This window comes from Onychomys torridus, chromosome 3, assembly GCF_903995425.1.
Source record: "Onychomys torridus chromosome 3, mOncTor1.1, whole genome shotgun sequence".
In the NCBI taxonomy this organism is placed as follows: domain Eukaryota; kingdom Metazoa; phylum Chordata; class Mammalia; order Rodentia; family Cricetidae; genus Onychomys; species Onychomys torridus.
The window spans coordinates 133,959,914-133,972,114 of record NC_050445.1 but is presented as its reverse complement, the minus strand read 5'-3'; the positions used below and the strand labels follow the sequence as shown (position 1 = coordinate 133,972,114).

The following is a 12,201-nucleotide window of genomic DNA, read 5'->3' as shown; positions in this document are numbered from 1 at the left end:
TGTAATTTCTAATTTTCTTTCTCAGACGGAGGTTGAAAGTTGGGTAATCACATACCAGGATGGCAAAGATACACCCTTTAGAACAATAACAGCAACAACAATTAGATCACTATTGACATAGAATCAAGATGATAGAGTTTAATACCTGCCCCGGGGTCTTGCATTTTAATCTGGTGCCAAAACCACTGAACAAAGGGAAAGGCGGAGTGGTAAGGGTTTAGGTCGCGAGCAGTGGCCAGGAGGCAATTTGAAATGATGCAGTGAGTGGTATTCCTGAGGCTTCTGGGACACTCATTCATTTATTCACTCAGCATGAATGTATTAGTTACCTGCTACCTGCCATATATCACCCTATATACCGATGAACAAATGGACATGACATCTGCCTTTGAGCAACTTCTGAGAAAGAGGGGGAAAGGGAGAGAGAGAGAGAGAGAGAGAGAGAGAGAGAGAGAGAGAGAGAGAGAGAAGTAACACATAACTAAACTATACACTACGTTAGCCAGGAAAGAAATACAAACTACCAGAGTTGAGGGCTGCTGGTGGGGTTGTCAGGCTGCAGTGTTTCCTTGGGGTAAGATCAAGATGGGGGTCACTGAGGTGAACTCCGAGCAGCGTCTCCAAGGACTGAAAGCATCTTCTACAGAAGATATCTAGGGAAGGAACACTGCAGGAAGTAGGGACAAGTAGAGCAGAAGACAAGAGGTTAGTGTGTGCAGGGCGAGTGGATCATTTCTGGCGTGCTTGGAGGAGCAGCAAGGGAACACAGTAGGAACGGGTGATAGAAGTCATACACAGCCATTCCTGCAGTCCTTGTGGGTTACTGCGACTCTCACTTAAGTGACAAAGAGGTCATTGGATGGTCTGGGTTAGAACAACACCATTTTAAGTGGGTTGTTCCAATTGCTGTGAGGAGAACGTACCCGAGGAGAGGTGGGTGACCAGAGAACCAGCTACTGGCTCAGCCCTGGAAGGCGGCCGCAGAAGTTACGCTGCATTTTGTCTAAGGTGAATTCCATGATACACTGATGTGGGGCTGCGGGAGAAATCAAGACGAGATGACTCCAGGGTTCTTACATGAGAGGGGTCAGCGGAGTTGGGGGACGGCTGTGTGAGGAGCAGGCCTGGATATATGAGGTTTCGGTTTCAAGTGCAGAGGGCAAGTTGGCTGGCGTCTGGGTCAGAAGAAAGGTCTAGATTGAAGATTTGCAGCTGACAGAGCCCCTTACTTAAAGCCATGTAGATAGACGATAGGGTCATTTAGGGAACCTGGGGCCAGGGAATGAGGCAGGCTAAGGGCTGCTGCTATCTAGACCGGGTTTCCCAGTGGTAGGCCCTCCTAGAATGGGCTCACCAGCCCCATCTAGAGGGTCGTGCCTGCAGGAGGTGCTTTGGATGTTAACTGTGACAGCGGGTGTCGGAGGGAAGTGCTTCATAGCTCCCCGCTAGGGTGGCAGAAATAATTAAGTAGGTAAAGGTACACTGGCAGCACACGTGCTCGCCTGCCCCCAAGGAGGGAGCAAACCTGGCTGTATTAATCTGTTCAGACATCTGGGCACCACCGCTGCCTTGCCCACGAGGCTCCGCCTCTTGGGCTCTTTCTCTCTCCCCGCCCATCTGCCCATCCTCGCCTGTATGTGTCACTTCTACAACCGCTCTGATTGGAATTGATCAACAGAATCACGGCTCATTTTGCTGTTTCGTTCGGTCGATGTGAAAGAGGCCGGGAGTTGGACACACTGTATTCGGTGTTCCCGGGATTCCCCTCCCAGGCCTTGCTGGCGTGGCGGTGCCCCCCCCCCTCCACCAGGGACGCGAGGGAGCCGCGGGGGGCCTCGGGAGGGTGGGGGGGTCTTCAGGCCGAGGCCCCGCTCCTGGAGGTGTGTCCGTTCCCGGGCTCGCTCCCCCGCCGTCTCGCAGCCAGGGCTTCTCGCGTGGCGCCGCCGCTCCACTCGGGCTCCGGTCCCCGCCGCGCGCCGCCGCCACATCTGGAAGCGTTCAGCGCGTCTGCTCCGGCGCGCCGGGCGGGCGGGCGGGCGGGCGCGGGCAGGGGCGGGCGCGGGCGCGGCGGGGCTGGAGGGAGGAGGGAGGCCGCGCCGCGCTCTCGCGCCCGGTGTCTCCCTCTCGCTGCCTCTGCAGAAACAGCTCCCTGCCAGAACGGCGCTCGGCGCGGCGCGGCCCGGAGCGGCGGCGGCGCTTCCCGCGGGCTCGCCCTCAGGTGTTCGCGGCTGCCGTCGCCGAAGAACGCGGCTCGGGGCCTCTGGGCGATCGCCCTGGGCGGGCCGGAGACGCCTCGGCCCCCTGGCGGCTCGGGGTCCACCCAGCGCCGTGGGCCCGCCGCTCTCCCTCGCCTCGCCTTTGCGCCTCTTCTCGCTCTGCCTCTCCATTTATTATTATTATTTTTATTTTTTTTTTCAAATGGTGTAGCCGCCAGAGGTGCGGTGCTAAATTCTTGGAAGGGGCCCGGATGTACTGAGGATGCATTACAATCTCACGAAAGGAGGCGGTAGTGGAAAGCAGCAGTTTTTGGTGTTTGGTGCAATAATGGGGATCAGGTAAATCACCCGAAGGGAGCCAGAAACACTGCGGATCCACGGCTTCCTCGGTTTGCGCGAAAGCCGCCGGCCTCGGAGGAGGGATTCATCCAGACCCGCTCGCGGCTGTTGCTGCATTTCTTCCTCTTTGTGGCTTCTCCTTTCCAAGCAGTTTTTGGCCAATGGTCAATGAAAACACGAGGATGTACGTTCCAGAGGAAAACCACCAAGGTAAGCGAGACCCCATCGCCGCACCCGGCTCGCCCGGGCTGCCCACGGCGGGCCCCTGTGGAGCGGCCCGCGCCGCGTGCGCGAGGGGCGCCAACGCCGCGCGCGGGAGCCCGCGGGAGCCGGCCGAGCCGCCGTGCGAGCCGGAGCGGAAAATTCCCGCCCCTCCCCCTCCGCGGCCGGGCTTCTTCGGAGCATGTGGTTCCCATGAAATCCCGGGCGAGGGGGAAAGTTCCCCAAGTGTCGGCGCTGCCTGGATTTCTCGCCTTTGCCTCGAAAGCTGGACGGCCGGCCGCCGGGGCCACGGCAAGCTGGGGAGCGGCTGCTTCGGGGTCCCTCGCTCGACCGGGGCGCGGCAGGGGACGCGCGCGCGCGCGCGCGCGCGTACCCCACGGAGAGCAGCCCCGCGCCGGTGGTCCCCCACCCCACCCCCCCAGGCTGCCCCGCGTCCACTCTTTGCCGGAGCCACTTCCTCGGGCAGTGCGCTCCAGGTCGCGGGTGGGGGTGGGGGCGGGGGCTGCAGCTGTGCGTCTCAGCGCGCCTCCTCTCTCTCTCTCTCCATCTCAGCGCCTCGGCTTCTCAACACCGCCCACCTCTCCACTGCCATTGACCCCGAGCGAGCCCACGCCAGGTGTGTTATTGTTGACACTCCTGTGTGCACTCGCACCTGAGGATGGAAGCGGCTAGAAGCCCAGTGATGGGTGGGCTTTGCTTTTTCATGTTTTCAGAGAATCATGGAAGGGCGTGACTAACTCCTGAGGCTCCATACTTAGTGTTCTCTAAGCATCTCCATGCTGGGCATCAAGTGTCTCCAGCTCCCCCTCTGATGGTGAAAGGCTTTCAGGTAACTCCCCACTTCTTGGAAACTTTCTCCCTCTCCTCCTCAGTCTCTATCGACAAGTTATTTTCTGACATTGCTCAGTGATTAAGGTGATCAAGCTGAAGTGTCTTGTAGTCTCCGGATGCCCTTTCTACAGGCTCTCTGCCTCTTTCACCGGTCCCTGTCTCTTTTTGCCCTCAGCAGCCACCATCACTCTTCCATTGTGTCTTCTCTTGCCTTGCCAGGGTACTTCCTGGTGTCTCTCCAGAGCCCAGCCTTGTAGAAATAGTCCCAGGCCCGCAGAGCCTTCCTTCTTTCGCCCTATCATCACTAACTGGGGACAGGGCCATTGCCTTTGCGGATTAGGGCTGCTGGGGAGCTGCCTCACTGCCTGGTCTTCCTCCATCCAGAACCTGATTGCCCCCCCCTCCCCATCTTGGGTGGCAGCGTTAGATTTTGGCCTCCTTAAGAAGACTTGTCAAGGGTCATGGACACTGGTCTTTCATGCCCTAAGGGCAACCCCTGTCTCTGAAGTACCTACCCTCTCCTCCTTCATCTCTTAGAATCCCTTTCCTAGCTGATGGAGTTCTGGATGGATTAGGAGGACAGAATGAGACATAAAAGAAAGGGCGATATTTTTGAAGAGTGGGGGTGGGCTAGATCTCTCAGGTCCTGTCCATGTCCTTAGTCTAAGCAACTTGGCAGAGAACTCGGTAGTGTTGTCCTAGCTGTGACTTCTGAGGGCAAGGCGTCTTGGTAAAACAGGTATGCCCATAGTTTGCAAGGGCTCCTAGTAGTGTAGGGTAATCCTCTTGTTAGCTTACTTCCTTACTCTGCTTCTTTTCTTTGGCCACTTGGCCTCTCAGCATCGTCCCCAGGCCCCTTGCAGGGAGCGGGCATTAAATACAGCAGCACCAACCCTACAGGTTCTGGAGAAGGGTGGAGGGGAAGTGGGGGGAGCAGTGGCCAGGAACTCTACCTTTCCAGCAGGAAGCCAGCAAACACTATAGCAACCTGCATGGTACTCTCCCTCAGAGCTGCAGTGGTTACATAATTCACAGGAGCACTTTCGCCTCCATCCCTAGATGCGGGGCTTAGGTAGAAGAGCACTGGGGTCCCTGTCCCCCTGGGCCTCCCACCTTCTTTTCGTTGATTGGCTGGGCTTTTGAGGAGGGTTGGGGAAGGTGGTAGAGGTGGGAAGGACAGGCCTGGAGGAGTGTGAATATTTACAAGAAAGAAGTGGCTGGCTTAGTAACTCATGGGTGATGAAACATAGTTGGGGGCTAGAGTTTCAGAAGGCAGAGAGAAGAGGAGCCAAGCAATGACCTCAGAACAGCAGCGGTGACCAATCAGAGTGCAGAAGCAAAGAAGTTGCCAGGTGGCTGTATTCTTCCCTCCTGACCGGCTTGAAAGGACTGACTGTGTCTCCTTCCTGAAGCTCTTCAGTGGTGTGTGTGCAAGTGGAGTGTGTGTGTGTGTGTGTGTGTGTGGTGTGTGTGTGTGTTTCAGTCTGTGGAGGTCAGAGGCCAGCATCTTGAAATAACCTGGAAGTTGAGGAAGGGAAGGGCTCTGCCCTCAGGCTTTAGGCTGGAGGTTTTATTCCCAAGCTGTGCCTCACGTCTGGTGCCTGCCCTATCAGCTCTGGTCGCGTTCCAGCCTTCCACTTTTCTGGACTGATTATCCAGTGTAGGTTCCAGCTAGCAAGTGAATTTCTTAATAGTCCACCATTTAGCACAAAAACATCAGAATGCCCCCTATCTGCTTGAGAGAAGGCAGAGGGGAGAGGGAAACACACCGTGCTTCTCTTTTATACTACTTAGCCATACGAGAGGACAGCAATTATTTAAAATAAAGTAATACTGTAATGATCGCAGTTAACTCTTTTCAAATGGCCCGGGAGCCCCATGGCTTGCCCCTCAGCTTGTGACGGTCAGAAGAAGGCTTGACATCAACTTCTCTTTCTCTGCAAGTTACATGGAGGAAGCTGGAGAAGGGGCTTTTTTGGGTTCCAAATGCTGTTCCTGGGGATGGTTGGGTGCTTTTCAACATACTAACACAGTGTAAGAGAATCAATGATTATTTATTTCCATGGAATACGTAATGATGGTTAACGGATTACTAGGACTTAATGCACCTCACCCTGGGTGTTATGCAAAGGAATGTTGACTATATAGTCTCCTATGTGCTTTTTTGTTTTTTGTTTTTAATTTAAATCTCCTATTAAGTAGAGACTCATTCTGGGAGAGCAGATGCCTCAGGATAACAGTGCTTTGTCAACACAGTGGTGAGCCACTGGGGCGCCCTTCCTTCTCCCCACTATCTCTTAGAGTCTTGGAAAAGATTTAGGTTTCATTAAGTTGCCTCTTCTACCTAAGACTGCTTTGGGTGGGCTCTTCCGTGAATAGGATATACTAAAGGAACTCAAGGGGATACCAAATAGAGGTTTTTGAAGCCTTGCCGATCTTTGGATTCTACTTTATAGCATAAGTAGGAGCTCATAGCAAGGGCTTGGAAGCACAATTGACTATAATCTTGCAGGAACAGACTCTTCAGGACTAACAGTAGATCTGACTTCTGCCTCCCCCAGTAGGTGGCACTACAGGGCTTAGGAGTCAGGCCATGGTCTCCAGGGCCATGGAACTGAGAAAGACATTGGGAAGATGGAGAACCTGTTCCCTCATGGTCTGGTGCAGAGTACTTTAAAGACTAGCATGTGTCTCCATGGCACTGTTCACCTGAGGCCTTGCAGAATGAAGGAGCCCCCCCCACTCCCTCCATGGAGCTTCTCCTTTGGATTGCTTGGCTACATTGCACTTTCTTACCTCAGACTCCTGTTTACCCTGGGTATGGACAACGTCCCACAGAGCCTTGAGGGTGCCTTTGGATGAGCAGCTGAACACATCATGGCCACATGCTGATTTCCTTCATGATTTGAAAGGGATAATCTAAAAACTAGTGGGCCCAAGGTCCCCAAGCTAGACAAGCCAGAGGCAACCTGAAGTTGGGAACCCGGGGATGCTGACCTGTTTTCATCAGATGCTCCACTGTATTGTCTTAACTTTGTTGGGGGGAGAACGAAGACCAGCGGCGGGCACATTCCACAGATGATTTCTGCCTCAGCCGTCTCCTGCTGGTTGGCGGCAGGAAGGATCTGGAGACCTAGGTCGGGAGTCCCTGAGGTCCGTTCTGATGTTCAGGGTTGTTTTCCATCTCTTGTCATTCCTGTCTCTATTTCTGCTGCCCCTGGTTTTTGAGTTGTTCTGGCAGATTCTATGAGGCCTGAGGAGCCTGGCTCAGAGGGCGTGAGAGTGGCTGGCGGCGCTCTCTTCCTTTTTACAGTAATTCTGCCTGCCTGGTGTTCCAGCTCTGGGGGATGCAAGGGTTACTGGCCAGCAGGCAGCCATACCAGCTCCTTCTTGCCATCTCCCGAAAAATGAAGATGAGTTTACTTCAGTACCCATTAAAGAAAGCCCATGGACTGCTGGGGAAACATGGCCTGAAGACATTAGCAACAAGACTGATTAGCAAAACAATCAGTTTAGTCTGATTTTAGATTCTGTCTTCTCTGTTGCTTAAGCCAATGCTGGGCACTGTAGAAGATAGCATAACTGAATTTTTTGGAAAAAGGCATGGGGAATTGCTTAGCGAATATCAGGCGCTAAATACTTAGCAACATGCTAAACATTCTGCTAATGAAATGACATTTGGAGTCATGGCTATCAGCATTGAAATAATTCAGTAAACACTTGTTTACTGTTCCTCAGGGTTAGGCAGTGAATAAAATAAGGAGTGACAGGACAGTGACAGAATCCCTCAGGGAGAATGAGATGTTTTTAGTGCCATTTCAAGGCCCAGTGCTTAAGCTGCGCCGGGCCTCTTGCAGACAGAGCCAAAGAGAGGGTGGGCACAGAGGTCTGGGGAGCCGAAACCTGTGTGCTGATGGACAGCTGGCTGCAGTCTGCCCCTGCCTGGGCTTTGTGGCTCACACGCAGATGCATGTCAGGAGACCTCAGCGGACCAGAGCTGCCTCCACAGCTTGGAAACTCTTGGAGGAAGTCGCTGGTCACGGCAACAGGTGAAGTGGAACCGACTCAGTGTTGTTCCCATTTCTCTGCTGAGCATGGGGCCCTGGGGACGTTCCAGGGCTTTGCTTATGTTCTCAATGTGTGTTACGTGGGAGAGGGATCTCAGTGGGGTGACTGGGGGTCCAGGGTCACCTCACAGAGGGTGCCGTTGTGAAAAGACTGGTCCTTTAGACAGCCAAGGTCCCAAAATATGACAGAAATGGACAAGTGGCCCTGGTGACTGAGCTGTCTGTGAAGAGCTTGGGGAGGTCACAGGGAGGTCACAGGGGAGAGACACTTGCTACTTGTGGATTCCTCGACTCAGCTGAAGAAGGGAGTTAAGAGTTCCTTAAGGAGTAAGTCTGGACCTTGGCAGCCAAGAGTCCAGTGAGGGTTGAAAATAGACCCTTTCTTCCCCAGGGAATCAAAGCAATGGTTATGTTGGCTTTGGGCAGAGGATAAAGAAAGCAGGGGTGGACGGGCAAGAACTCGGCCCCTCTGTCTTTATCCTTCCAAAGCCCCACAAAATCTCCATGCTCCATTAACTGCTAGATGGTCTTATGTGGATGTGTGTGTGTGTGTGTGTGTGTGCGCGCGCCTGCGTGCGCGCATGTGTGCACGTGTGTACACACACGGGGGCAGGAGGTAGAATTTCTGTATTCATGCTCTTAGAAGGGCCCATCAAGCATGGAATAAAAACGATGTCTCTTCAGAGTTTACTTTCTAGGCTCAAAGTATTTGATGAGTAAAGGAACTTCAGGAAAAAATTCCCATTTTCACTTGAGAAGATAGAGGCTCCAAATGGGTCATTTGGGCCAGATGTGACTCAAAATTGTCCTACGTTCTATTCCCCTCCTTCTCTGACCTTCTGAGGGCATGGAAGCACCTGAGGCTGTTGTGTAGGGTCCAGGCTGGACTTGGTGCACTGAACCTCTCCACCTCTCCCTCTTTCTGGATCTCCTGCCTCCACTCAGGTCCTGACTTAAATTAATGCCTGAGGCATTAGATTTTTAGCAACAGAGTTGAGGGGGGTGGGAGGTATCTATCATTGGAAAGGTTTAAAAATAATTTCTTAAACTGCAGCGTGAAAGTCCATATGTGTCCACAGAAACACAGAATCCAGGATTTTGCGCCCCCTTCCTAGTAGATGTGTTTTCAAGCTTTTTTTGTTTCCCACATGCACAGAGCTGCTTGGGTTGGAGAGGTACGGAGTATCAGAATTTGAGAAAACAACACATCAAAACAATGTTGACAGCATTTTCTAAGTGTTACTCGGGGACTGAGACACTCTGGAACTCAAGAACAAGCAAGAGGTTGAGTTAGGGTGACTTACTTGTACCTCAATAACAAGGAAGAAGAGAGAACCTAGTTAAGATGGTCTTGTGTTTTGACTTTGAGAGCTCTTCTTGAAGCTGCTAGTCACCCTTGGTCAGTAAGATCCTAGGACTAAGGCTCCATCGGTGGGTGCTGCTATTCCATCGTGAGAGGCAGGACTCGGGTGGGGTTGGGGTTACCTTATAGGGCCAGCTGCCATGCAGTCACCTTTTCAGGGATACAGCGCATGGTTCCTTGCCTTCAGTTTCAAGGCCACAGCCAAACGAGTCAGCCTTCTGATGCCCGGGCTGTGTGTAGATAAAAGCAGAGTGGATGTTACTTGTTGCTGTGCCTTCTTTCCATTGTCCGGTTTCCCAGACCGCCTCATCACTGCCCTGTACAGAAAGACAGACGGCCTGGAAAGAAAACCTTTGCTTCAAAAGTACACCTTGCTTTTGGAAAATGGACCAGTTTCATTTTTTTTTTTTTTTATGGCAAAAGTTCTGGTTGTTTGTAGATAAAGGCAGTAGCTTCATATGATGCTTTAAGGCACTTATCAAATAGAGAAGGGCTTAAGTGTCCCATTTTAAGTTGCGGGATTAACTTTTTAATTTCCTAAAATAAAAACGATCTCATCATCAAAAAGTATGCATCTACTTTGCACCTGGCACTTTCAGCCTCTGGTCCCAGGATCTGTAGAGCCATCCATGTTTTGATTCTTATGTAAGGGGGAGAAATGTCAGTACTGAAGCATATCCACCCTTTTATATTTTAGAAAGGGTCAGGAGCATTACCTAATAGTTAATGAACACTCAGCGTGTTCCAGGTATGATTCTCGGTGTGTGGCATGCTTGTGCTTAGTATAAGGAGGTGGGTATTCACAACATTCCCACGAAGATGAAAAACTGTATCTGCTGGTGTTTAAAAATAGAACAAATAAAGTTTGCTCTATTACTTTTCCATTGTCAGTCAGCTGGCAGTTACAAAGTATCTGCAACAGCCAACTTACAAAGAGGGAAGGTTTGTTTTGCTGCATAGCTTCTGTGACCTGTTGGCTCAGTTGCTTTGGAGTCTGTGGTGAAACAGGACATCATGGCGGAGAGTGTGTGAGCAAAGCTACTTACCTCATGGCCTTGGGAAGCAAAGAGAAAAGAAGGAGCTATAGTCCCAATATCCTCTTCAAAGGCAAGCTTCCAATGACCTAACATCCTCCCACCAGAACTCACCTCCTACAGGGTTGATACCGTCAAATATGGCTGAAAGCTGATGAGCCTTCAACACCAAGGCCTTTGGGGACATTTCAGATCAAAACTATAGCACTTCATGTGGGTAAGGATTGAAAGAGAAATCTGCTCTCACTTTGGGAAAACATCTGCAGTCCAATGGAGTGGTCTTCAGATTTGCTTTTGTTTATGTTGTGACCGTATTGTGGATGAAGAGCTGCAGGCTGGTTCTTCTGGAACTGGATATGGGGCTTTCTCTGGCCTCTTCTCCCTGTAGCCATGTTCTGGCTAATGATTTAGTCCACAGTTTCTGCCAGTCTCTTTTGGGCCCTTCAGTTTAGTTAGGATTAGTTCTAAGCCTTGTTCTTGGATAGTGACCCTCTGGGGAAATAGGCACTCTACCCTCTAGCAGCTTTCTAAGTACATTTGCTTGTCCTTGCTGTGAACTCCCAGGACCATGCATTATATGTATTTAATTACTTTGTTTTGTTTGTTCATTTGAGGCAGGCTGGCCTAGACTTGCTATGTAGCTGAGGCTAGCCTTAAACTCCAGATCCTTCTGCCTTTATCTTCCAAGTGCTTGGGTTACAGGCATGTGTCACTATGCCTGGCTTTTGTTTTTGTTTTTTTTAAATAGCATCTTTGTTGAGATATAATTCACATGGTATAACATATATTCATTTAACATAGCTTTTAGAGTATTTAGAATTTTGAAGTTATCTCCACTATCTAGTTCCCAACATCTTCATCTGTCTCAAAGGGAAGCCCTTCCCCTCTGGTGGACATACTTCATTCCCGCTCCAGCCCTTGGCACCCAAGCATTTACTTTTGTTTCTGTGCCTTTTTCTGCTCTGTTGACAGCACTAATAATTCTGCAAGTGGAGTTCTCCATGTAGACAATACACTGTAATTACATAGACATGTTGGAATGTTTGGGATAATCTGTATGAGTTAAGAGGTAGAGTCTAGGTCATTTTGGAGAGGGATTAACAGAAAAAAAACCCTAGTGTAGAAAAGGGGAATGGACACAAACTTGCACCCCTAGCCAAGAAGCTACTTTGATTTATACCTGCCAGGGAAGTAAAAATGCATTTTTTTCCTAATGGAGTGTCACTGGGTACATCAACCATACTCCAGGGTAGGCCGCAAGCCCAGGAGTAGTTGGCCAGTGCAAAACAGATGTGTGTGTGTGTGTGTGTGTGTGTGTGTGTGTGTGTGTGTGTGTACTTTTGTTTTGGGTTGGATTAGTGTTTTTTGTTTTTGTGAGGGTTTTATTTTTTCCCGCTGTTGTTTATTTTTGATTTCATCTTTTGTTTTGAGAGAGAGAGAAGTTTGGTAGGTGGAGAGGTAGGGAGGATCTGAAGGGAGTAGGGAAAGGGGAATGAATGTGACCAAATTATGTTGAATGAAAAAAATAAGTAATAAAAAATTGCAAACGTCTCCATCAGACAGTATCTTCCTATGTCCCAGCTCCTTCCCTTAGTTTCATGGCATTGAAGCAACTTTCTGTATGAATTCGCATTCTATGTACTTCCTCTAAGTGTTGTTTTTTAGCTGGCTGGCTTGCTTAGCAGAGTGTCTTTAAGGCTCAGTCATACTGTGGCATGTGCCAGACTCCATTCTTTCTTTTTTCTGAATACTCCTTCCTAAGTCCATCCCAGTTTCTTTATCTCCTCATCTGCTGGTTACTTGGACGTTTCCTCTTGTGGCTGTTGCTATAGTGCTATGCTGTAGATCAGAATACAGGCACATATTTGATTTCCTTTGGGTCTGAACTGTAAAAGCAATTGTGCTAGCCATCTCCTTATGTGGCTTCCCAAATTTGATTCTCTTTGGCTGAGAATATGGCCTTAGGTAATCCCACTGTATCAGGAGTGAGTGTCCAGTGTGCCACTGGGTGCCCAACACCCATATCTGAGATTTGACATTAGTGTTTAACAGTTGAACAGCTGCTTTCTGTTGAAGACTGGCCATCTCAGTCCAAATCCCCAAATAATGGATATCTCACCTCAAGTTCA

General features: G+C 50.5%; 1 protein-coding gene across 8 annotated transcripts in view; it reads left to right on the top strand.

The window, feature by feature from the left end:
• Positions 1-2,066: 2,066 nt before the first annotated feature.
• Cacna1c (calcium voltage-gated channel subunit alpha1 C) overlaps positions 2,067-12,201 on the top strand; it is a 541,159-nt gene continuing 531,024 nt past the window's right edge. For 7 of the 8 annotated variants that reach the window (XM_036181728.1, XM_036181732.1, XM_036181730.1 and 4 more), the window contains exon 1: positions 2,067-2,765. In XM_036181728.1, the coding sequence (XP_036037621.1) occupies positions 2,717-2,765 (49 nt within the window). In that variant the 5' untranslated portion in view covers positions 2,067-2,716. Of the gene's footprint in view, positions 2,766-3,570; positions 3,607-12,201 lie in introns of those variants that run through there. The other variant, XM_036181733.1, reaches the window with a different exon arrangement.